We start from the raw sequence: 27,416 nt of genomic DNA on the forward strand, positions 1-27,416 counted from the left end.
TTGTTGTAATTGTTGAGATTTAATATAAAAGAACAGCTGTTTTTTTTATTTACAAACATCAAAATACAAATATATTTAATTAAATAACCATTATTTTTCAAATAAAAACTCCCATTTGCTTGTAATAAAACAAATTAGCTTCAATACCTGTTTAAAATGCTTTGAATAAATGCCAGCTACAAAGTCTATCGACATAATTCTGCTGATACCTGGAAAAAACTAGGCGTGTGAAATAATAAAGGCAACATTATGCAGTACATTATTCAGGTAATTTATGGTGAATGTCTCTGTCAGAGGGCATCTGGACCAAGAAATGCTGGAAAAACTCCTTCACCTTTTTTTTCTCTGTGAGATCTTGCTTTGTGGACGACCTGAGCAAAAGGCCAGCAAAGATCGGGGCTGTAAACAAAAGACAAACGAGTCAGTCAAATTGTCCCGGAAGCCTGGAAAACAGCTTTCCGTGACCGCAACTGACCTGGAAAGTCAAAACAGATGCCATAACTTTGCGCTTTCTTTATTTTCTTAACCAAGATCATGACCAGACTTCTTAATTATGCAACTAAATCTCTTTTTAACATGAAATCAACATTTAAGCCGTAGCGTAGGATGATGCTCAATTCTTTGCCATTTTGTTCATCTTCATTAAGTACTAAATGCGTCTTGTGTAGAGGTTCTGCTTTTCATTGAAACTGGCCTGTGCTCTCGAAAACTGCAGACAAAAATACACAAAAACAAGTAGTGAAAGTGCATCGTCAATCTACCTAAAATATTGACATCCAGCCGATTGTGAGCGGAGTGCTTCAACAACTCTTGAAGAAAGGCCGTCAAATAGTTAAAAACGTTTTTATGGCACTGAGGTAGCATAGAAATGATCTGTGGACAGAAAGGAAAATGATTGCTTTATTTCCGAATACACACAAATGGATGCTACACTGCAGAAGACACACACCTGTCTACACTGGCTGCTGTCTGAGCAGCAGTCTAAGCACTGCAGGTAGAAGGAGAAGGGAATCACGGGTTCAGGAAGGGCATCGAGGAACAGGAGCAGAGCTTCGGCCACAGAGTGGTTACTGCCGGCTAATAGTGCTTCAGGTCAAGGGCACTCAACATTCAAGTAGACTAGAGACACGTGGATCTACAAAGGGGTTGCACTATGAATGAAGCTTCACTGATTGAAAACACTGATCATATTAAAAAGCATTATTAATAATTTAGCACCAATAATATTTAAGCAGCATTTAAGCATTTTAGAATGATTTCCGAAGGATCATGTGACACTGAAGAGTGGAGTGATGAAGCTGAAAATTCCCCTTTGGTCACAGGAATAAATTACATTTGATAATATATTCAAACAGCACGCACTTATGTAAAATTGTAAAAAGATTTCACAACATTAGTGTTGGTTAATGCAACTTGCAATAAAAACATTAAGACAAAAAAATGACATGACCCAAAACGTTTAAATGGTATTGGACTAGTAAATGCAATGAAAAATTATTTTACCAAATCTTTCTGTCTATTTAGGCAGTTCAGCGCACTAGATTTTGAAACTGCACAATATTACTGTATTTTGGATTAAATAAATGCAAACTTTGTGAAGGTAAAAGACACGCACACACACAAAAAAGACCCAAACCTGTAATTAAAAATAATTGTATTAAATATTTCAGTCTTGGCGAGCATAAGAGACCTCTCAAAAATCTTAATTATCCCAAACTTCTGCTCGCCAGTGTATACTTTCCATGCAAATTATTTACTTTATTTCATTACTGGCAATACTTTGTATGCAATGCAATCTGAATGTTTGCATTATCTATGTAATCTATGTTAAAAAAGAGGAAATAACAGAAAAAAAAAATGGTAAAAACAAACAAACTAATTATAAAAACACCCTAAAATCATATGCAAATAACATACATTAGTAAAACTAAGGTGATAACAAAAACTGATTTTAATGTTTACTACTGCATTTGTATTTTAGTTTTGAATATTTTTTGATAATGACTTTATTTTTATTTAATATTGAATTAACAAAATGATGGCAACTCTTCTAGTCTTATAAATTATTGTGATATTCTTGGTTTTTATTTTTATTCTGGTCTTGCAATGTGAAGAAGAGAACATGGCAACTCATAGAATATGCCATGAATTATTCCATTAGTCTACACTTGAAATATCCTTTTTTTTCTGCTCAAAACCTCACTCACTAAGCCTTTCCCCTGGTCTATTTTTGCAGTGGCAAAATAAAGGAAAGTATTTTAACTTCTGGAATTATGCAGAAATGAAGGAAGCTTCTAGTTACAGGGTTCATACAGAACTTTCAAGAATTTTTCAAGCACTATGTTTTTGATTTTCAAGAATTCAATCAGAGATATCACTTATCAAACAATATATTCTCTTTCAAAAAAAGAAAAGAAAAGATGAATAGATAAATAAAGATACACTAATAAAACAAAATGGCTAGAATTAATTGAAGCACATGCAAAGTATTACTACTAAAGTATTACAAAATATACTACACTTTCAGTATAATAAAACCATGATTTATTAATATGTATTTGTGTATACCTTTTATTCTTTCTTTGCTTTGTTTTTATAACTGTAATGCCTTAATTGTTAGATGTTTTTTTTTACTTTTTTAAGAATAAAATCTGAAAAAAAAAAAAAAAAGATATGCGAAACTGCTCCAAAATCCTGGAAACAAATGATTTGCCATACGCACACCGAAGTCAGAAATCAATCAAATAATACGTGAAGCCGAGCCAAAGTCCCGATCTGAATCACATGATTTGCAATCTGCTCCGAAGTCCTGATCTGAATAATGATTAGCGAACCATCATTTCAGATCAGGACTCAGAGCGCAGATCGTGAATCATTTGACTTAGATCGGAACTTTACGTTTCGCAAATTATTTGATTTAGACTGCGACTTCAAATTGTGTATCGTCAATCATTTGTTTTGAATCATTCAATTCGCGAAATGATTCATGAACCCATTATGATCCAAATCAAATGATTTGTTTGGAACTATTTTCGTAGGTGAAACAGAACAAAACAGTAATTAGTTTGTCTAAAATGTAAGTAACTTAATAACTACTTGACTAACTAACTGTTTATTGAACTAAAATCAATGTAACATTTGCAATCGTGAGAATATTTAGCAAAAAGCTCACGTGGTATATTACTGAATCTATATCATGTTCTAAATAAACTACACATTCAGAATTTTTACCTCAGTGTGTTACTTCAGAGTCCTAACTTCCTTGACTATTACGCCGGAATGGGAGTGTAGTTCCTAATCTTATCGGCCTAGAAAATCGCAGCTTTACATTTTCCGCCGGTCTTAGTACACGATATAACTACAGAACAGTCAAGTTTTAAGTAGGACAAATATGGAAACTCGTTGGTCATTTTTGAACATGATGCTACTGGTCTAATAGGATTCAATGATCTATGCTAAGCTATGTTAAAAGTGATATCGCAGAACAGGAGAACGGCTGAATGGATTTCAAAACGGTAAAACTCAACTTATTAACTCGGGGGGAGTTGCAAACTCTGGATGCACACCGAGTGAGTTCACATCACAGACATGAATCATACAGTCATCGTGTGAAAGGATACGGAGAGTGTCTAAGTTGCCAGTGTCCAAACAATCCCGAATCTCCTCAAATTCACTGCGCAGGCCGGGCTGCTGAAAGAGGTCTTCCTGTAATACAGACATTGTCAACTATTTAATCATGGCTGCTTTCGCAGTTCTTGGATGAACTCCAGGCATTGTGCTTCAAAGTTTCATTTGCAATCAGTTGATGAATCACGCATGCAGTTGTGTAGTAGATTTAGTCAGCCATCTCTGAACAACAAAGAATGATTTGGGGAAGCTTTAATTTCTTGTTTTGGGTTACTGAAACAACTTCTAAGGCAACGGGTAATGAATTTCCTCTACAGATTCCTGCTTTAGTGCTGGTGTTGCTATGGAGCGAGTTCAATGGCTCCACCATCAAAAAGATAAACTGCTTTTAGCAGTGCAAAATTACAAAAGCACAGTTTAAATGTTTTAAGACCAGGAAAGAGAAACGTTTAAGCAAGCTCAAAAGACAATAATATGTGAGAAAAGGGCAATCCTGATGTCCTGACCTGTTTTTTTGCACAACGGAAGAGATGGTCCACCATCATCCATATTTCCTTGGGGATTTCTTGAGGTTTATCAGTCTCTGGGTCACTCACTTGGCTATTCGACTTCATACTCTGATGTAACAAATGAAAGTATGAGGCAGGTTAATCATTTCCAGATGATTACAGGTTTTATGATAGAGAATATTTATTAAATGCAAGTATCCTTTACTGAGAACACAACCTATAATGCACGACAGCAACTGCCAGGAAAAACCTATTCATTCACCTGGAGTCGTGAGAAATGTTGCTTTATGTACTCAACCGTTCAACAGTTTAGGGTTTACTTTTATTCATTAAAGATGAATAAAATTGATCAAAAAGGAACAGTAAAGATTTCCATTTCAAATCAATGCTGATCTTTTTGAACTTTCTATTTATCAAAGAATTCTGGAAAAAAAAATGCATCACTGTTTTCAAAAAAATAATTTTACTTGAGCAGAAAATCAGCATATTAGAATGATTTCTGAAGGATTGTGTGACACTGAAGACTGGAGTAATGATGCTGAAAATTCAGCTTTGATCACAGGAATAAATCACATTTTAAAATATATTCAAATAGAAAACAATTATTTTAAATTGTAAAAATATTTCACAATTATTAGTATTCTTACTGTATTTTTGATCAAATAAATGCAACCTTGGTGAGCAGAAGAGACTTATGACATAAAAAAAAAAATCTTGATATCAATAAAAATCTAATAAAATTATTTGTAAAATATTTTGGTCTCATGTCAAATGTGACCCTGGACCACAAAACCACTCAATACAACATCTGAAAGCTAAATAAACATGCTTCCCATTGATGTATGTTTTGTTAGGATATGACAATATTTGGCCAAGATACAACTATTTGAAAATGTGGAATCTGAGGGTGCAAAAAAAAACAAAAAATCTAAATACTGAGAAAATTGCCTTTAAAGTTGTCCAAATAAAGTTCTAAGCAAAGCATATTACTAATCAAAAATTACGTTTTGATATATTTACAGTAGAAATTTGAAAAATATCTTTATGGAATATGATCTTTACTTAATAACCTAATGATTTGTGGCATAAAAGAAAAATCGATCATTTTGACCCATACAATGTATTTTTGGCTATTGCTACAAATATACCCCAGCGACTTAAGACTGGTTTTGTGGTCCATGGTCACATATTTGCTTAATGAAGTAGCAACATGCTGGTCTCAAAACATATTGAAATCAAAGAAGATGAAGTACTCCAAGGCACTCGTGAAGTAAAAAGCCTTTAATTCAATGGGCTAAATCTTTTAAAAAGTTAAAAGAGTAGATCTCATAGTGAAATCCATCATAAAATAAGTCGGATGCGCTTCATGTGGACTCATTAGGATGCTACCTCAGAAAGAAGCCGTCTATTTAGGCAGGGCTACAGCTATACAGCTGTATGCATGGTTCAAAAATATAACTGTCTTGTAAAAATCACAACGTTTCTAATGGCAGGATCTCACCAGCTCTCTTATGGTCTCCAGGGGCATGTCCTGGATGGGTTCTCTCAGCAGGCACAAGGTACTGAGAGACGAGCCGAAGCAGCTGGGCAGGTAGTTGCCTGTTATGGAGATGAAGTAATCTTTGCCCCTCTCCAGATGCAGAACCAGGATGTCTTCCAGCTGCTGCTGGCCTGAGTTCAGCTCTGTGGCTGTATTGCGGTTCACAAACACCTCCAGGTCGATGTCCACACTGGCACCTATGCAAAAACCACAATGACATCAGTCACGCTAATGTCATGGTCTGAGATCACTGACCTGTACCAATAACAACTGATCACTGTTATGAAAAAAAAAAAAAAAAAAAAAACATTCAAAAGGGGAGTTGGAATTAACACTGGTTTAACAATGCATGCCGAATATCAGCACACTTGTAAATGTGCTACTGATATTTTACAACAGTTCAATGAACAATAAATATTAAGTGTGTTTAAAACACAATTTTGTCCTGTTTTTGCACTATTTCACAGATGAAAACAGTTCCAAAAAATGCTACATTAGAATCAATGCATGTCCGCAGAGTGGTGTTTTGTTTTAACTGTTTAATTGATTAAATTCAATAATCTATTCATCAAGACAAATCACTTGCTTCGTTCCTGAATGAATCAGTTGTTTGAACAAACTGGCTAAATGAATGTCAATCCTGTTGTATTATTTAGGCAGTTATAGAAAATATAGTGTAAATGCCTTCATGCCACCTCTGAGCTGCATTAAATAGGCTGAGAAAATACGTCTAAAGATGACCTGCAAAAGATGGATGCAAAGATGGATTTTGTCAGTATTGATTTCAATTTTAGTTCTATGTAAAAAAAAAAAAAGTAGATTACGAAAAATTCTTATTCTTATTTCAAGAAAAATATTTTTTTTTTTGAGAATAAAGTCGAAATGACAAGAAGTAATACATAGCAATTACGAGATTAATGTTATAATATTTTGAGAGTATATTCTACTCTATTGCGCATGCAAATGGCCTGGATTTGGAGCACTGCAAAATATCTATTAAAAAGTCTCAGTTTTTTAAATCTGTCAGTTTTATAGAGAAATACAAACAATGTTTATTAACAATGTGTTTTTGGTGCTCTTTAATGTGCATGACTGATTGCTGTATTCGCCTCAGTTCAAGCGGCATGTGAATCAGGCATCTTTCCGATTACAGTAAAACATTTATTTCAATAAATTAGCACAACATTATTGCAATTACTGGGTGGCTGGCACGCAACAAATAACGAATGGAAGACATTAAATATTATTTCCGATCATTTACCGCATTATGCTGTGAATAAAACACTTGTGAATAGTCACTTAAATACTTTAGAAAAGACGACAATATAACTTATGTTAACGAATTAGAGTCCACTTCAACCTTTAGAATGCTTTATTGTTGTTTTTAATTACATACATGTGAGGAATGAAAGTTTGGATGCTATTAACGTTTTTGTGCAGCAGGTGGTGAAAACAGTGTAATTTATTGAAATGAATATCTCATTGTAATTGAAAAGACGATTGATTCACATGAAAACAGCGATCTGTCCCACCATTAAAGAGCGTGAAAAACACATTGCTTTGTTTGTATTTTGCTAAGAAACTGACAGATTTAGAAATCTGAGATTTTGTTTTTACAAAAAAGCACAAAGCTTATTGCTATTATTGGATGGCTGACACACTACAAATTAATCGAAGATTGTTTCCAAGCATACTGTTCCAGTGAGTATAACACATGATATGATTTCTGCTAATAATCCCACATATATTTAAAACAATTGCAGTGGCCTAATTCTCGAAACATTTCAACCTTCATCTCGAAACATTTCGACTTTATTTTTGAAACATTTAGATCTAATTCTTGAAAAATTCCAATCTCATTCTCAAAACATTTCGGCTTAATTCTTGAAACATTTAGATCTAATTCTTGAAACATTTAGATCTAATTCTCGAAAAATTCCAATCTCATTCTCAAAACATTTCGGCTTAATTCTTGAAACATTTAGATCTAATTCTTGAAACAATTTGACTTTTTTCTCGAAACATTTAGATCTAATTCTCGAAACAATTTGACTTTTTTCGACTTAATTCCCAAAACGTTTCGACCTTCATTCTCGAAACGTTTCGACCTTCATTCTCGAAACGTTTCGACTTCATTCTCGAAACATTCCCACTTAATTCTCGAAATGTTTCGACTTTATCCTGAAACATTTCAACCTTTATTGTTGAAACATTTCAATTTCCTTCTCGAAACATTTCGACTTCATTCTCGAAACATTTTGGCTTAATTCTCGAAACATTCCGACTGGAAACTGGAAACATTTTATTTCTTTAATCTGGTAATTTCGACTCAAAACATTTAGATTTTATTATTTAAATAGTTTTACTTTATTCTCTAAATTTTGACTTTAATCTTGTAATTTTAGATTTGAAAATTTTTTAACATGGCACTAAAAGGCAGTAAAAAGATGATGCATGCATCTAACATGGTTATAAGAAATTGCCCTTGGATTTTTTAAATAGTCATAATTTAAGTTTTAATTGTGAATGTTGACATTGGAGTTTGTTTGTATTTTTGTATTGATGACGAAGAATGGCTAAAAGTATGTCAAGTATGTTCTGAATGGCTGTGGTGTGATTCAAGCAGCATTTTGCTGTCAGTGAGGACTGAAAAAAGACAGTTGTTATTGCAACTTGTTGTGTCACACATTGTTAGGACACCCAGTTACGTGACACAACTGATGACATATTAACAAATAGTGACAGCTTCAACAAGAGGGCATGTAACAGATAGTGATTCTCAATAAAAACTTTCAGCTGTCTGTTTTATAACTGTTAACTAGATTTCATCTACATCAAAAAAAAACAGCAACACTGTGGCGAATAGAAGTGTAGTCGTGCATTCCTCTCACCCTGAGCCAAGAAGCCTTTAGCTGGGTTTGCTGTTAACCAGGGCTTGCAGTAGGAGGGCTCGTCCAGCTTAGGAATGAACTCAAACTGACACGGTACCTGTCCATCATTATAAACAGTCACAGTCTTTGCCTGATGCTGCATGAACTTTACATCTTGAAAGTGGAACTACAGAAAGAAACCAAAGAAAATGTGAAGCAATCATTTTCCATTTAAATGAGCATTATATACGATTTGTTAATGTTTTTGAATGAAGCGATGACCTTTCAAAAAAAAAAAAAATCTTACTGTACCCAAACTTTTATATATCAGTGTAAACGTAAAATATATCAAAATCAATGAATGAACGATGGAAGTCTGCTAACCTCTCTTTGAGACAAAGACACTGAAGGAATACAATCATTCTCCAGTCTGTCAATGTGTCTCACAATGTCTTCGAAGGTTCGTTTGTAGGACTCCTCGTTCACAACCTTGATCTGTGCAGAATAAGATGTCAGTAAGAGGACAGAGAACAAGGACTGGCTGAATGGTGTCTGACCACGGCTGGTGTTCTCACCCCTATCTCTAGCAGAGAGCTGACGGGTTTGTGGTCACTGGTTTTCAGGGTCATGTGACTCTGGTAATGAAGCTGTTTAATGTTCTTTCCCCTCCACAGGATGCGGTCACACCATGCTGGAACTCGGCACTTCTCACTGCAAAAACACAAACACACACAAAAACAAAACTGTTTAGATACAGTGAACAGATCAGAGATAATACCATGTTGCAAACACTTGCCATTTCCTACTTGTACAAAATTAAATTTCATGTTTTATTTATTTATATTTTTTATTTTCTTCAGTCCACTTTAGGGCTGAAAAATACTGTGGGGAAAAAGACATTTCTCTATTTAGTTTGTATGTGGTATATAATGCAATATGCAAAAATACAGGACCTTTCATCAGATGACATCTGCATAAAACAGAGTTTTCATAAGCCACATTCCCACTGTTTTTTTTTTTTTTTCGGAAAAAATATTTTTCAAATCTTTGGTGTTCCTTTGAGAAACTTTGCACTCCTTCCAGAAACTGTGCTCTCTCGCAAAAACCACTTGAGTTCAGACTTCCTGTTTGCTTCACAGCTTTTAAGTTAGAGGTTCATATAGCTCTGTACGTTCACAATGAAGTGGTTCATAGAGTTTTATTTTGGACTTGGATTCAAGTAGTGATGCTCCGATCCGAATCGGCCGATCATTTGCGCGTTTTGTCAGTAAAGACGGTTCTGTAATCAGCGGTAAATACCATCAGGTGCGTGATTTCACGTTGAGCCGTATATACTACACACAGCCGTTGTTCACTGACGAGCTGCGCACATTCACACTGATAATGAACATGGATATGCGCAGCTCGTCGGTAAACAACGGCTGTGTGTAGTATATACGGCTCAACGTGAAATCACGCACCTGATGGCATTTACCGCTGATTACAAAACCGGCTTTACTGACAAAACGCGCAAGCATGATCGGCCGATTCGGATCGGAGCATCACTAGATTCAAGTATAAGAAATAGTCAGTTCTTATAGTTCAAGGCACGGTTTTGGGACATTTTTAAAAACTTATGTGGCTTAATATACTAAAACATTGATATTAGAGGCCCAATTCCGTATTAATTAATACTGTTATATTAACAATTTTAATATCAATAACCTTATTAAAGGAACACTCCACTTTTTTTGGAAATAGGCTCATTCTCCAACTCCCCCCGAGTTAATAAGTTGGGTTTTACTGTTTTGAAATCCATTCAGCCGTTCTCCTGTTCTGGCGATATCACTTTTAGCATAGCTTAGCATAGATCATTGAATCCTATTAGACCAATAGCATTGCGTTCAAAAATGACCAACGAGTTTCCATATTTGTCCTATTTAAAACTTGACTCTTCTGTAGTTATATCGTGTACTAAGACCGGTGGAAATGCAAAGCTTCAATTTTCTAGGCTGATAAGATTAGGAACTACACTTCCATTCCGGCGTAATAGTCAAGGAAGTTTGCTGCTGTAATAAGGCTGAAGCAGGAGCAGTAATATCACGCAGCACATGTGCAAATGCTAAACTAGCTGGGAACTCATTTCTGATAATACTCCGCCTGCTTCGGCCATATTACGGCAGCGAACTTCCTTGACTATTACGCCGGAATGGGAGTGTAGTTCCTAATCTTATCAGCCTAGAAACTTGCAGCTTTGCATTTCCACCGGTCTTAGTACACGATATAACTACAGAAGAGTCAAGTTTTAAATACAACAAATATGGAAACTCGTTGGTCATTTTTGAATGTGATGCTATTGGTCTAATAGGATTCAATGATCTATGCTAAGCTATGCTAAAAGTGATATCGACAGAACAGGAGAACGGCTGGATGGATTTCAAAACGGTAAAAATCAACTTATTAACTCTGGGGTAGTTGGAGAATGAGGCTATTTCCAAAAAAGGTGGAGTGTTCCTTTAATGACAAAGCAGATAGCCATGAATGCAATGCACTAATGCACAGACAAGCTTTTTCTCCCCCATAGAAAACCATTATTGAAAACACTTAAGGTAAGCAAATGGGTGAACACAGTAATACCTATTTTGGTATTTTGGAGTTTATTAATAAAATGTATTACGCACATGAAAAGCAGATGAGCCCAGAATATAAACGGAACGCACAAAGTTTCACATGTTTTCTCCCCCGCAGAAAAACATTATAAAATCTTAACGTGGCTTATTGGATTGCCACTTTGCTTCACCATGATTTGAGGTTTTTATCCATAGTACAAAAATTTATCATGTGCCCAATTTTAATACTCATACACAGTAACAGTTTCCTATCATCTTTTTGGAATGACTATTGAGGAAGATGTTGTTTGTGAACACTGCAGTATGTCTGCATATTATATCAAACTCAACAGACTGGCAATAAACCAACTGGGCACAAACTATGTTGCTGATAATCTCTTTTATAGAAAAAGTAGCAGAGAAAATAGTGTGAGATAGTGTTTTCTGACCTTGTATCCCATTGATCTGAGCCAGTGTCGTATTTGTAAGTTGGTTGGAAATCAATCTCTCCCTCTGTGAAGCCCACAAACACAACCTCCTCATCCATCTGGCGTTTCAGCTGAAACACACACACATCCACAGTCATTTATACTGCCATCTAACTCAACATTATCCAGCTGTGCTCTGTCTTACCTGGTCGTAATTATACAAGGTCTCAAAATCCTTTTTAGTTATCAAGTCCTTCACATCACCAACTTCAAGGTCACTTATTCGGTAGTTTAGATCTCCCAGCCATAACACAACACTGACATTAAAGACAGAACCATAATGATAAAAAATTCAAACAGTGAGAATTAGACTTTTGCCACTAGTTAAAAGGGTCACCGGTTGCAAAACTAACTTTTCCAAGTTGTTTGAACATTAATGTGTGTTGGTAGTTTGTGTACACAACCACCCTACAATGATACAAATCCACCCAGTGGTATTTTTTAATCTTTAAAAGTAATATCACATTTTTAAAATCAGGTCATTCTCAGCTTCTTGTCGTTATGATGAAACACAGTTGAGCATATTACTTTACACCCGCCCTCACCGAGCTGAAACAGAATACGATTGCCATTGTGTGACTCAAGTGCAGAGGAAGACTCTAACTGAGCGGTGAAGACTCTTAAGGTGTTCTGTTGTTGGATGTAATAATGAACATAGCAGTCGTCATTTACTCCCGACATCTGAGCTGCTGAAGACGCAGAGGACAACATTACTTTTGTTTTTAAAAGGTTACGTATGTTTCTATGTTTTTACATGTTTCTATGTTTGTGTGAATCATTTGTGACCCTGGACCACAAAACCAGTCATAAGGTTAAATTTTACAAAACTGAGATGTATACATCATATGAAAGTTCAATAAATAAGCTTTCTATTGATGTATGGTTTGTTAGGATAGGGCAATATTTGGCCGAGATACGTCTATTTGAAAATCTGGAATCTGAGGGTGCAAAAAAATCAAAATACTGAGAAAATCACCTTTAAAGTTGTCCAAATTAAGTTCTTAACAATGCATATTACTAATCAAAAATGACATTTTGATATATTTATAGTAGGTATTTTACAAAAAATCTTTTTGGAACATGATCTTTACTGAATTCCCTAATGATTTTTGGCATAAAAGAAAAATCAATAATTTTGACCCATACAATGTATTTTTGGCTATTGCTACAAATATACCCCAGCGACTTAAGACTGGTTTTGTGGTCTTGGGTCACATTTGTGATGCAGCTTCACCCACAGCAGACGTGAGTATAAGGGTTTTTTATGCATCTTTGCAAATGGCCTTTCTTAATAACGTGCTTGTTGGCAAGTTTTGCCGATTAACACGGCTAAATGCAGCTAAACGCGGCTACTAAAGTAAACATTACAGCTCGTAATCCCACAGCAGAGAGGGGCGGGGTGAGCAGAGCTCATTTGCATTTAAAGGGCCCATGCAATAAAATGACCTGATATTTTGCAGAGCTGATTTTGACAAGGTACAAGGCTGTTTTTTTACACTACTATTGAGAATTTTTAACCAAAGTATATTGTAGACTTTTCATTAAGACCCAAAAGAATCATATGAACTTGAAATGGGCATCCGATGACCCCTTTAAATTGTCAGGCTGTTGTGTTTAGCTCATACTTGTGTTTCATGATGGTGAGGGGGGGTAGTGTGGGGTCATCCTGTCTGAACTGAATCCTCCGGCAAATGTCCTTAAAGTCCTGATTGCGTCTTTCAAATTCTTCTGTGTGTGCGGCGAGGTGGGAGTTCACCACACAGACGTCCGAGTTGTGAAACTGGAAGCGGATTGCTACTGCACCTTTATTACCCTAAATAAGAAGGAAGGTTATTTGAATGCACCAAACACAGGGCTCTGTTTTTTAGAGCACTTGTGCTCCTAAATAAAAAAAGCAGAGAATGGTCAATTTTTTAGAGATGATAATATTAATATTATCACAATATGCCAAACGTAAGCATGAGACAACTGAGCTTATCAAGGTTACACTTTATTTTAGGTGAGGTTTTTAGTGTTCTTACACAAATACAGTTGAATCCAAAAGTTTACATACACCTTGCAAAATCTGCAAAATGTTAATTATTTTGAAAAAATAAGAGGGATTATACAAAATGCACAAGAGAAACCACAACAGAAAATAATAATTGAATTTATAAAAATGATCCCGTTCAAAAGTTTGCATACACTTGATTCTTAATACTCTGTTGTTACCTGAATGATCCACAGCTGTGTTTTTGTTTAATGATAGTTGTTCATGAGTCCCTTGTTTGTCCTGAACAGTTAAACTGTCTGCTGTTTTTCTGTTCTTCAGAAAAATCTTTTATGTCCCACAAATTCTTTGGTGTTTCAGCATTTTTGTGTCTTTGAACCCTTTCCAACAATGACTGCATGATTTTAAGATCCATCTTTTCACACTGAGGGACTCATATGAACTATTATAGAAGGTTCAAACACTCACTGATGCTTCAGAAGGAAAAATGATGCATTAAGAGCCGGGGGGGGGGGGGGGGGGGGTGTAAACTTTTGAACAGAATGAAAATGTGTACAATTTTCTTATTTTGCCTAAATATAAATTTACTTTAGTACTGACTTTTAGAAGCAACAGAAGATTGCTACATGTTTCACAGAAGACAAAATAAGTGAAAATTATTCTGATCTTCACATTCAAAAAGTGTTAATAGCCTGGCTCTTGATGCATTGTGTTTCTTTCTGGTGCATCAGTGAGCATTTAAACCTACTGTAATAGTTGAATATGAGTCCTTCAGTGTGAAAAGATGGACCTTAAAAGTTATAGTTGAAAAGGATTCAAATACACAAAAATGCTGGAAAACCAAAGAATTTTTGGGACCTGAAGGATTTTTCTGAAGAACAGCAGGCAGTTTAACTGTTCAGGACAAACAAAAGACTCAGGAGCAACTATCACTAAACAAAAAAAAAGGTAACAACAAGGTACTAAGAATCAAGTGTATATACACTTTCAATCTTTTTTTATTTTCTCTTGTGAACTACATGTAAACAACTTTTACATGAAATATCGTATTCAAGGCAGTGCTAAATAAAAAAATAACATAGCATAAATAGCATTTTGTATGATTCGTCTTATCCTTGTATGTAAACTTTTGACTTCAACTGTAAGTACCATGAACATTTGACCACTTTGCAATTGTTAAAATTGCACTCTGTATACAACTATTCATTCGTTTTAATTGGGTCAGTTGCACTGTAGAGTCCTAAATAACTGTGTAATTGTTTTCGTATAATCACACACCACTCACCATCCTTCCCATGACGCCTGTGCCGACAATCTCAGCCTCCACCTCAGAGATGCGTGCCGCATGCTCCGCCTTCACATAGAACAACAGCATGATGCCCACCAACCGAATCAGCTTCACCTGCAAAACAAAAATGACCAGAAAGGCTTTATGAAACGAAATTACAAAAATGACACAGCCATAACAAAACTATTTCTTGACAACAAACATGGGGGTTAGTAAATTGTGTAAAATGTGTTTTCATTTTTAGGTGAATTAATAATAATATTGTATGTTCTATAAAGCAAGACAATGAAAACATTTTTAATGCACTGGTCTTAAGTAATGTCAAGTAATCTCCACTTCAGCAGCACTTACATATCACACTTTATTCATATTTATATTCTGAAGGTTTTTACGGAGGGGTATTCATAAATCATATGCCTGATTTCAGATTTCTGTTCTGGAAATGTATGTAAAAATAATGCTGATTTAATTAGACAATGCTTCATTTGCATATTTAAACCTAAAATTTCAGAAAACTTGTATTTGGATCTCTATTAGTATTTTTATTATTGCCTTAAATGTCAATTTACTGACAGCTTGACAAGTACATTAAGTAGTTTCTAAGTAATTATGATCCATCCATATCAGCGGCATATTCTAATAATTGAACTTTTTTATATTAAAGATCTGGATTAGGGACATTAGTGCGCACTAGGTCGTGGGTGAGAGGGCAGAGGAAGTCCTTACTAAAGCATACTTGGCATCTGGATGGAGGCCTTTGTAGACGGCTAACATCCACTCGGGTTCTTTAGGAGTGTCATTGAAGAGAAACGCCTCCTTGCTGAGATCCAGCTCCTGGAAACTACAGATGAAAACAACATGGAATCAGAATCACTTATCTCTGACCATCTTCATTGCTGTTTCAGTTCATATAAATATAAAAATGTGTCTTACCCAATAAGGTAAAAGTCTGGAGGAGTGGTGGTGGATGATAGCCATGGACTGAGACTTTCCTTTGGACTCTGGCCATTCACATTGTAGGTGCCCAAGAAAAAGCTGTTGGCATGGAATAAGAACAGAGCGAGTGAGTGATTCACATGATCTCACAGCACAAGGCAAAGAGAGAAGCTGCTGGTGTAAATTAAGAAACACCTCACATACTGAAACCTCACTATCAGCCGGAGAGAACTTCTGCAAAGATCAAAATAAAACAGGGATAGAAAGCCATTCCAACACAGGAGTCTGTTTAACTATGTCTAAGACTTCAGTGCAGTTTTGTTTTGGAATTGCTAAATTTATGATTGCAAATGGGAACAACACCTCTGTTTGTATTAATACTGCTCATGTATTTGCAGCTGTATGACAGGTTTCCATCCAAAAGGGGGCACCACTGAAACAGTACTGCAAATGTCCACTCAATGGTGATTATTATGAAATTACAAGATTTAGAAATTAAGGTCAGTAAGATTTTTTTTCTTAATAAATAATACCTTACAGGGCTCGACAATAAGGACTGCCCGATGGCCCGGGGCCAGCGTGCGAGACGCTCGGGACAGTAGACAGGATCGTTACTGGCCCCTTGTCACTAAAGTTTAATTTGTCTGCGACTGTTTGTCAAATTCGTGCAAATACAGTCTTACAATCGAGAAACAGCTTGTGTTTTTAAGCCTTTAAATGCTACCTTATCTATGATGTCGTGAACACCATATTGCTTTTCGGTTCCTATTATCTGATTGGATGTTGTAAGCACTGTTTTTTTCCGTAACCTGGTAACAACTAGGGCTGTGCAATATGGACAAAATAATCATATTGCGATTTTTTGAACGAATATTGTGATTTTATTTGCGATTTTTTTTTTTTTGCTTTTTCAAACAAGCTACATACATATGTATTCAGTGCACAAGAAGTGCATAAAACATTTCACCATGAAATAACATAGTATTAAGTTTAATAAACAAAACTGTAGTAAAACTGTCTTTAAAACAGGCAACATAAAATAAATTAGAAATTTTAATTTTTTTTCCCGGTACTTTAGCCTACTTTGTGTAATAACGAAAACATTCATTTCAGTGGAAAAATAAGTCCAAAACTCTCTATTTTAACATTTTGAGGGCTCTACAATGTTTGGCTTTTTTTTTTTTTTTTTTTAGAAATTCTTATGTGTTTTAATTTTTCTGATAATCAAAAAGCATAAACATTTATTTATTTTTAATCAAATGAAAAATAAACCCTTTTAATTTTTGGCAAACAAACAGAAATTTACTGTTAAAATCAATACATGGAAGAAAAATTATATTCAGTTTAAAAAGTTAAAATAATAATTAAGTGGTTAATCTTCTTGTAATATTTTTTTTTTTTATCATATATTGTTTTATGTAAATTATTTAAATAGGAATATATAAACACCTACATTATACTGTACAAAAGTAATACAAAACTAATATTATTCTGTTTCATGTTAAACCGTACTTTTATTTTGACAGGTTGCCGTGAAGTTTCTGTGTGTATACCGTAGTATGATATGATGCTTTCTCAAATGAAACGGTAAAAGTGAAACTCACAGCAGCTTTTGCGATTGAGTTTATCTGAGTACTACGTGCGACTGTATTTAGAATGTAAAAAAATATTTAGGAGCACCATGTGCGACTGACCCCATCAGCATATTTGTGTTTGCGCTCAGGGGAGCTTCAAAGGTTTCTACACGTTTTTGCGTGAGACATTTCTCACGAATCCATTCATAAACAAAATGTAGAGAGAGTGTAAATAAGAGACTGATTGTGCAGTAAGTTATAGAGAGCGCCGTTGATTATAATAGAGCTTTGTGATATCGCAAACTAAGATGAGTGACAACTTTTAATAATTTTTGTGGGAGTTTGTAAATGAGGTACTGATTTAATACAACAGTTAAATAAACAATTAGTTATTATTAAGTGACTTACGTTGTCTGACTATAACACTACCTGATTTTGCTTAGTTTCGTTGTCAAAAGTAATCTGAAACAAGTCACAACTGAAGCCGCTGCGCATCTCCATTCAAACACAGCGGTGTTTCGTTTATGAATAAACGTGCGTTTTTAAACGAATCTAGTGAAATGATTCAATTTCCCATTCATTAAGAGTCACTTGCTTTATTTACGAACAGGGGCGGCTGGCCCATGGTGGGCGATAGTGCATCGCCCTCCTTGAGCCACACGAAAAAAGAGAGGTGAAAAAGAGTCTTATTTTGCTGGTCCTAGTCTGCATATTACTGTACAATCAACAGCCTGAATGTCACTTTCCAACCTAAAACCCCGCCCCCTTGGGGCGATCTCAGTCAGATTGAAAATCGCCCCAGCCGGTCTCATAGAGTTATATTGTGAGATTTTTTTTTCCACATTTTGAACCCAACAATGCATTTCAATGGGCACCGGGAGGGCTCGCCCCAACGTGATTTCGTAATACGCACTGATGCGTGCTCGAAGATGTAGGCCCTACAGCACGCACGCGTAGCGAGACGTCTGAATGCATTGGCCATGCTTTCAATGGAGAGGGAACTTGTGAGGAACATGCCTGATTTTAATGAGAGGGTTATTGATCACTTTGCCTGCCTAAAAGAGAGGCGATCAAAATTTCAATACAAGTGATGTGTGTTATTAAATGGTGCACTGTTTATGTTATCACGGTCGTAGCCAGCTATGAGGACCTCGGTCATTTTTTATATTCAAAAATAAAATGTCAAGCTCTTTGAATGATTATTTAGCCGTTTAAACCACCTCATATCACATAAGTGTTTGCAATTCATGTTGCTGCGAGAAGCTAGCGCAGTGAACGGGGCTTGAGAACGCGATGAGTGAGAGCGCGGGTGCTGCAGCCTCCGTTTGTTGCCAGATCCACCTATTTATTATACGTGTTTTTTTACTCGTTTGTCCAATTTAGTGTGACACTTTGGGACTTTTATAAAGTGGAAAGTTGAACGTTAGTTTTATGCCAGTGTCATTATTTTAACGTTATTTTTATAACTTGTTATAAAATAAAAACTCCCTCAGCTAAAAGAAAAACTTTCCATGTAAAACATTATACTGAATAAAAAATCTTTCACAATCATCTACATGTCTGTCTGTTTTGAAGTTTAGGCTATATGTAGTGCATTTGTGGGTGTGTTATTAAAGCACAATTCTTAACACCTTACTTCGGACATCACTAATTTTCAAACCCTGTTTACGGCCTTGTATGTTATAAGTTGTATTCTTCAAATGTTGAATTTTAAATAGTTGTATTGATTGCATATTGGCAGCCAAATTTATACTGAATATGTTCTGAAAAGATTTGATTAATTACAGTTTTAAAATGAGAAATAAAAAGTCTTTAATTGTAAAGCAGTATTGTTTTTTTTTTTTTTACTCTTAGAGGGCAAACTAGTTGATGACAATGTGTCACTTGATGGCCATGGTGGAAGTGTTTCAGTGTATTTGAGACCATTGCGATAAATTTAATATAGCTATTCAAAATACAGTACAGTTTGTACAATTCATGCCTGATGTTGCCATCTAGGAACAGGGAAACCAAATCAAACAATGTAATGTAATGCTGTAAAGTTGGCTATCTGAATTTTGTCATAATTTTACCGATTAAAGCGGTTATCTTTACCATCATCGGAACAGTTGCCCCCCCAGAGATATTTTGTCAGGAGCCGCCACTGTTTACGAATGAACCATCCGTTCGAACGAATCAAATGAATAATATGATTCAGTAATTAAATCAGTCTCTTGCCGCCACCTGCTGGCAGATCTCTGTATTCAAAAATTTATAACATGAATTTATGAATTTGATTGCACTCATGGCACCTCTGAGCCTAATTAAATATATGAAAAGGTAAAAATAAAGGTAAAAAAAAATTCATGGACGACCACCGTAAAAACAAAACTTTTAACATAAATTATGCTTAATAACACTAATATTGTTTAATTTTTTTCTTTGCAACAACATTCCTTTAATAGGAGTCCTCCATTTATGTATAGTTAACTGCTGATCTGGGACCATCAACCTGGACATACTGTTGTGCATAAATTTAGTTACATCACAATTCTAATTTTTTATTGTCAATTGTATTTAAGGGAATATACAGCTATATTTGGCTTTTGACACATTATTTAAAATGTGGCTAAGAAATAATTATAAAATTTTTTTTTTTTGGTTGGTCCAGTAAAAAGTTTGGCAGGGCAAGTAAAAATCTGAACCACTGGCCCAACTGATCACAGGAATAAATTACATTTAGCATATTACATATTACAATAGAAAACAGTTATTTTATACTGTAATATTTTATAATATAACTGATTTTTCTACAATTTCGATCTGCAACTACTGTAAAATGCAGGTCACATGGGCCCATGAGGGGCTCCGCAGCAAATGCAGATGTTAAAGGGCACCTATTACACCACTTTTTACAAGATGTAATATTGGTTTTGATCTGGAAAATGTCATTTTGGGAGGCATATATAAAAAAAGAGCTGTTTTGGTGTGTATCACTTTACACACAAATGAGCTGCATAATACTGCTCTGTCTTCAGAAGAGGACATAGCATATACATCTTTGCTTTGCATACCCACAGCAATAAACAGTCAGTAGAAGCAACATGACGGAGAGAGAGAGAACTGGTGTTCAGCTGTACATACAAGAAGCCAAAGCTTGTGCTTGCACAAAAAACATGGTTAAAATTGTAGCTAAGCACTATAACGACATGGCATTCACAAAGCAGTCTGGAGTGAAATGATCCGCACAGACATAAACGTATTTAGTTGGATTTTGAGGAAAATAAATTATGTACAGTCTTACATCCAAACACAGAACACCGGGATTGCTTACAACTAATTTCAGCGACTTGAGGCAACTCACTGAGGGCAGAAACTATGGCAAAGCAGGACTGTCAGTCAGTGGCTGAGGGCAAGGCCTAAACAAAATGACGTCACATTGCTTAGAGACTCAAAATAGCATGCCTAGTGAGACTGATTTGGTTTAATTGAGACTAAAAAATAAGTAGTGGGTGGATTTTCATCATTGAAGGGTGGTTTTGCCAACAAATATTTATGTCTAAACACCATGTAAAAGTGGATTTTGCATAATAGGTGCTAGGGCTGCTCGATTTTGGCAAAAATCATAATCACAATTATTTTAGTCAATATTGTAATCACAATTATTTAGCAAGATAGAAATACAGCAGAAAAAAAGATACAAATAAAGAAAAACTGTAAACATGCTTTGTTTCTTGTTAAAACTACAGCTGCCCTTTATTTAAGAGCAGTGAGTGACTTTTCTGGTATTTTTAAGCTTTATTAATATTAAGCACAGAGACGGCAGAAGGAATATTTGTTTCTGCCACACGGACCCAACATACTGTTACACGCGTAATTTCATTCTGAACCGTTTATGATCATTTAAGACATAACTGACAAGGGTTTACATTAATAATCACCAAGCACCTCATTTAAATGAAATATTTTTGCGTGTATTTGACTGTTTAGGCGCACCTTGAGCTAAAAAACACAACATAAAAAGAAACATGAATAAATCAAGCACGTCCCGTTTTACGAAAGTCACGTTACATGATTTTGCATGTGAAATTAGGATTTATGGAGGAGCGAAAGAGCACCACTGGTAAGGGTTCGGAATGGGGCGCAATAATCGTTTTATCTCAATTACTGCATTTTCATGATCGTTTGAAGCTGAAATCGAAATCAAAACCGATTTTCGATTAATTGCACAGCCCTAATAGGTGCCCTTTAAAATTAGTGTATGACACAACAGGTAAATGTTAACATCAAGCATGACAATTAACACCGGACCACACCTGTAGTTCTTGATGTAGGTGTAGGCTTCCTCGTTCTTGAGGAGCTCACATTTGATGAGGTTATCCCGCAGGCCGAACTGGGGCATGCCGAGCATCTGGGATTTATTCGACAGGATGTGCTGAGAGTTTCGGATCAGGTCATCTCTCACCTCACCCTTCACTTTCTCCTGACTGAAACAAAATCAACAAAGTGGTTTTTGATCATAAACATTAATACTTTTATTCAGAGAGCAGAAGAGTCTTCTTTAAAAGACATCTTAGTACAGATTTGATTCTAATTTAGTGTTTTGTGCTACTTTTCCCTTTTTGACTGTGCAAGGTAGTTTAAATAGGTCTTTAAATAGAATTAAATGGAAATTCTTTCTACTTTAGTCAAATGTCAAATCTGCTACATTTCACTGTAAAGTGAACTGGAATTTATTTAACTGTCCATTGACTTATTTTGTACAAACAATAGCAAATATGACCAAAATATAATTAGTTGATTATTATGATTAGTAATATGAAAAATAAGAACAAAACAAATAAAAAACATACAAATTGGTTTTCTGGTACAGTAGCCCAGGTTTATTTAACATAGTAACAGATACTAAACTGTTACTTAGTCAAAAGCAGTGCGTGATTTACTCTTTTTTGTTGCTTGATTAAAATTTATAAAACAGACAGCAACAGTTTATAAGGCTGCTGTTAATTTAAGAACAACTGCACAGATCTAACACACTGATAAACATCACGTTTTCTCCAAACTTTTTATTCTAGTGCATTAAGTTGTGAAAGTGAACTGAATTTGGGACTGCACACTGTCTCGAGAGAGGCAGCTTTCTATGCGTGTGCTTCAGATGTGCGTCTGTCAGTGCGAATCAGAAACTGATTTTATGTAGATATAATTGTCAGTAACATTTTAACTAGGGATGCACCGAATGTTCGGCAACCGAAATTATAATAAGTGAAAAGGCCGAATGAATAACACCGAACAATGATGTGACACGGTCAAATAGAGGCAAGAACTAATGCAGCAAACATGTGGGCAGTGTGGAAGCATTTAAAACTGTTTGAGAAAGATGCAAAAGTCATTACAAGCACCGACAGCAAGAGACTGTTTAGAACTGCATCGCATGTCTTCCATGAGAAGAGAAAGGGCTGGTTGTTGCTGGTTACTGTATGAAATCGCAAAATGGCCTTAAAGCATTAGTAAATAAACTACAGAACGTTATGTTGTCTAATACACGCATTTATTCTGACTGCTCTGAACGAGCTCCTTAGCCAGGGTTCAAAGTCCAAAGCAGGAAAAAAAAATCTGTGCTGAAACAGCGTAATGAGAATCATTCATAAATCTGTAGTACTGAGGTGTTCTTGCGGGTTTCCGCCAAAATAAAAGTCAACATTCATAAATGTTAGCATTGTAAGTTTACTGTTGTTCTGTAAATAAAATACATAAGTAAGACAAAAATAATGGTAACAATCATTACAACAGCTTTATTAATACATTTATTATAACATTCTCCTTTGCTCAGCAAGGCTGCATTTATTTGTACATTAAAAACTAGTGGTGGGCATCGATTATTTTTTTTATCTAGATTAATCTCACTGTAATCTTGAAATTAATCTAGATTAGAATGGCTAATTTGAATTCTGCTGAAGGCATTCAGAATATGTGTGCTTACCAAATAATGACTAAAAGTAAGTCGCCTTAGACCAGGGGCTCATCTCCTGTTTCCAAAATGCATCACAAACTACTTGACAATTGCATTTACAACACAATTAAAGGTTGTATCAGCGATTTCTAGCCTGAAACATAAAGTGTCAATTTCAGCTGACCTTTCATCACGATCCGCTCGCTGCCTGCCCCATAAATTGTCTGTGAAAAAACCGCGTCTCTCTGGTCAGCCTAGGGTCCGAGATATGCCAAAAAAACAATCGGCACTACCAACCTTTCCACAGATAAACAAACAGTGTTCCAACCAATCAGCGTCAGGGGTTTGGTGTTGTGGACTTTCGCTCCGCCTCCCTCACATCCCTGCACCAGTAGGAAAGTCCACAACACCAAACCCCTGACGCTGATTGGTTGGAACACTGTTTGTTTATCTGTGGAAAGGTTGGTAGTGCCGATTGTTTTTTTTGGCATATCTCAGACTCTAGGCTGACCAGAGAGACGCGGTTTTTTCACAGACAATTTATGGGGCAAGCAGCGAGCGGATCGTGAAGAAAGGTCAGCTGAAATTGACACTTTATGTTTTAGGCTAGAAATCGCTGATACAACCTTTAACTATACACACTTGTGTAACCAACTATTCCTACACTGCATGTACTTCTGCGTAAAAGGCTGCGCGACGTGCGCGTTGCAGTTAAATACACAGACGCGCGATATCTGCGTGCATAGTCTTCGGTTAAACTGCGTTGCTTTAAGAAGCGTCAATTCAATTGTTGCATATAGTTTAATGTCTTTATTTCAGGATTATCAAAGTAAATTATAACTCACGCACGTGCCCCAGTAATAAGGGTCTAGCAACGCCCCTGCCCTGAAGCAAACCCGGCGGCTTCATAGCTGCATTCATGTTAGCACGTCTCGTTTGATGTAGTAATTTCACAGGCATATTACACACAGGTTGAAGACTCGTTCTCGCCCCCTACAGTGCAATTCGGCTAGGTATACATCTGCGCTAAAATATCAAGGTGAAAGTCATCATATCTTGCGTAGTATAGACCCAGCTCCCAACCCAAGTTTGAGAATAGATTAAAGGCGATATTTTTTATTGCGCGATAAGAGTCTCACGTTAACGCCGATAACGGCCCACCACTATTAAAAACACATGCCTGAATCAAGAAGGAGGTCTTAAAAATGGCCAAAGAATAATATTTTTCTAACTTATTAATTTTAAGTTACATTGTGCTTTGTTATTAAATTGTTGTTTTCTATTATTGTTATTTTTTTTTTGAAAAGCAAGACAAAACTGAAAAAAGCATTTAGGTTATTTAATTTATGCAATGGTAAAAAAAATTGGCAAAATACATGGGGGGAAAAAACACCTTCGGCCCAGTGTTTTATTTTGTTCAGCTTCAGCCAAGAATTTTCATTTGTGCATCCCCAATTTTTGATGTAAATAAACACAATATTAAAGGAACACTCCACTTTTTTTGGAAATAGGCTCATTCTCCAACTCCCCCCGAGTTAATAAGTTGGGTTTTACTGTTTTGAAATCCATTCAGCCGTTCTCCTGTTCTGGCGATATCACTTTTAGCATAGCTTAGCATAGATCATTGAATCCTATTAGACCAATAGCATCACGTTTAAAAATGACCAACGAGTTTCGATATTTGTCCTATTTAAAACTTGACTCTTCTGTAGTTATATCGTGTACTAAGACCGGTGGAAATGCAAAGCTTCAATTTTCTAGGCTGATAAGATTAGGAACTACACTTCCATTCCGGCGTAATAGTCAAGGAAGTTTGCTGCTGTAATAAGGCTGAAGCAGGAGCAGTAATATCACGCAGCACATGTGCAAATGCTAAACTAGCTGGGAACTCATTTCTGACAATACTCCGCCTGCTTCGGTCATATTACAGCAGCAAACTTCCTTGACTATTACGCCGGAATGGAAGTGTAGTTCCTAATCTTATCAGCCTAGAAACTCGCAGCTTTGCATGTCCACCGGTATTAATACACGATATAACTACAGAAGAGTCAAGTTTTAAATACAACAAATATGGAAACTCGTTGGTCATTTTTGAACGCGATGCTATTGGTCTAATAGGATTCAATGATCTATGCTAAGCTATGCTAAAAGTGATATCGCCAGAACAGGAGAACAGCTGAATGGATTTCAAAAGAGTTGGAGAATGAGCCTATTTCCAAAAAAAGGGGAGTGTTCCTTTAAAGGAGAAGTCCGGTGTGATATTGACCTAAAGTGTAATGAATCAGGAAGTCTACCAATGAAGTGTGGAGCTACTTTGTGCCTCGTAAATGGTGTAAAACAGTGATTTATTTACATGGCTAGTCCGATGCACGATTCACCCTCAACGACAACCTGTTGTTAGCATCGGCTAACTAATGCCAGATTTTGGAGTGCAGGGGACAAGCCGAGATGAGCTATGAAAGGTAAGTTCACACTCGGTATCATTATTCAACACACTTTAGGTCAATATCACACCGGACTTCTCCTTTAAAGTATTGTTGTAAGGCAATAATATTTTTGGTTAAAATATGACTTCACACTTTTTACTCAGTTTTTTATTTTATTTTATTAACTTTACTTTGAAAACCAAAAAAAAGCAAAGGGATCATTTTACACTGGGCAAAAATAAATTAAATACTGCTAAAATAGATTAAGTTTTTTTTTTTTTTACTGATTTCTCTTTTACAGAATATGACACATCATCATACATGTAAGGTGACCTGTCAGTGTTGTGATCTCGTTTTAATGACTGAAAATTGGTCTGCAAGTTGCTGTCATTAATAGAGTGCCTTAAATAAGACACAATTTAATAGAAGACTTATAGCTGAGTTTGGTTTCTGATATCATGCAGCAGCGATTTCATCAAAATCAATAGGACAGTCTCATACATATAGTGAGTGTGCCTTTATAAAAACAATGTAAAAATTATCTGAGTGTCTGCAACACTTTGATAAACTGGCAAACGTACCTTTCATGCAGGCTGTCTCCTCTGGTCCGTTCGTCCTCTTTCTTCAGTCCGCTGTTGTTGGCTGCATGTGCTCTTTCTGCAAAGGTGGAGACAGATTTCACAGGCCAAGCTTAACTCAGATTAGTCGACAGCATTACATAAACAGCACTTAAATGCAAGTCAGACATCTCATAAATTCAGAGGAGTTTTCAGGAACTGAGTCCTACATTTCTTTTCTAAAACTCATCATATTAAAGGCATTCAAAGGAGACTGTTACAGCAATTTGTGGGAAATTATCTCCCCTGATAACAAGCCGAGCAAATCAGGTCAAAGTTCCACTGTGACAGCATGAATCAGTAGTAAAGGGCTCCAGCGTACTTCATCGGCTGATGATATAATGAGGGTGTAGAAAAGAGGAATGTGGGAGGGACCAAAACAAACATAAGCTTCCTCAAAAGTATTTCATACAAGGCAGGAAATTTCAAAGGAAAGGTTTGGCAACAATGGTTTCTGCACCAACACAATAAAGTCTGGTTGGCAGAGATCTGAATAACAAATTGTTTTATCCAGCTTTGACTGGGTAATACTGGCCTGTGGGCAGCACAATGCATTATGTTGGAGCTGAGCAACATGTTTCAACAGTAATGAAGAAAAGCCACTGCCAGAAAGATGAACGTTTGATTAAAATGCATCTTATGGATGCTATTGTGAACAATTGTGCATTTTGACCTCATAATGTTTAATCAAAACGTCATAACCTTCCGTTGAAATGGCAATCGATCATCCATTACACTCTGATGAATGTCAAAATACAGAAGACTACATTTGTTGCTATTTTTGTTTCATCCCTAAACAGACACACCTGTTCATTTTGTGATTCATTCAGACTAGACGCTTGGATGTGCATTCATTTAAAAAGTCAAAAAGTCCACTTTGTGACCTTGGAATGGACTTAAAAAAGACATCAGTCCAAACAAAAAAAGAAAAAAATTTATTACACTTTTTAACATCAAGATTTTAGGTTAAAATGCATATGCAGTAGCATTTCTATAACTGAATACATATATTTTTATTAAATGAAATAGATCAT

At 35.8% G+C, this 27,416-nt stretch overlaps 1 protein-coding gene across 1 annotated transcript; it reads right to left on the reverse strand.

Moving 5' to 3' along the window:
* On the reverse strand, nt 1-26,475 carry LOC141342226 (type II inositol 1,4,5-trisphosphate 5-phosphatase-like). The gene is made up of 17 exons (XM_073846629.1): nt 26,347-26,475; nt 21,706-21,876; nt 15,834-15,935; nt 15,627-15,741; nt 14,898-15,014; nt 13,248-13,435; nt 11,768-11,879; nt 11,584-11,693; nt 9,122-9,257; nt 8,931-9,041; nt 8,568-8,733; nt 5,638-5,873; nt 4,134-4,244; nt 3,621-3,705; nt 950-1,077; nt 762-873; nt 1-399 (listed from the first exon to the last, which is right to left on the reverse strand). The coding sequence occupies exons 2-17, from the start codon at nt 21,798-21,800 to the stop codon at nt 260-262; spliced, it is 2,064 nt and encodes a 687-aa protein (XP_073702730.1). The 5' UTR covers nt 21,801-21,876; nt 26,347-26,475; the 3' UTR covers nt 1-259.
* Nucleotides 26,476-27,416: the final 941 nt, after the last annotated feature.

This window comes from Garra rufa, chromosome 9 (assembly GCF_049309525.1).
Source record: "Garra rufa chromosome 9, GarRuf1.0, whole genome shotgun sequence".
NCBI lineage: Eukaryota > Metazoa > Chordata > Actinopteri > Cypriniformes > Cyprinidae > Garra > Garra rufa.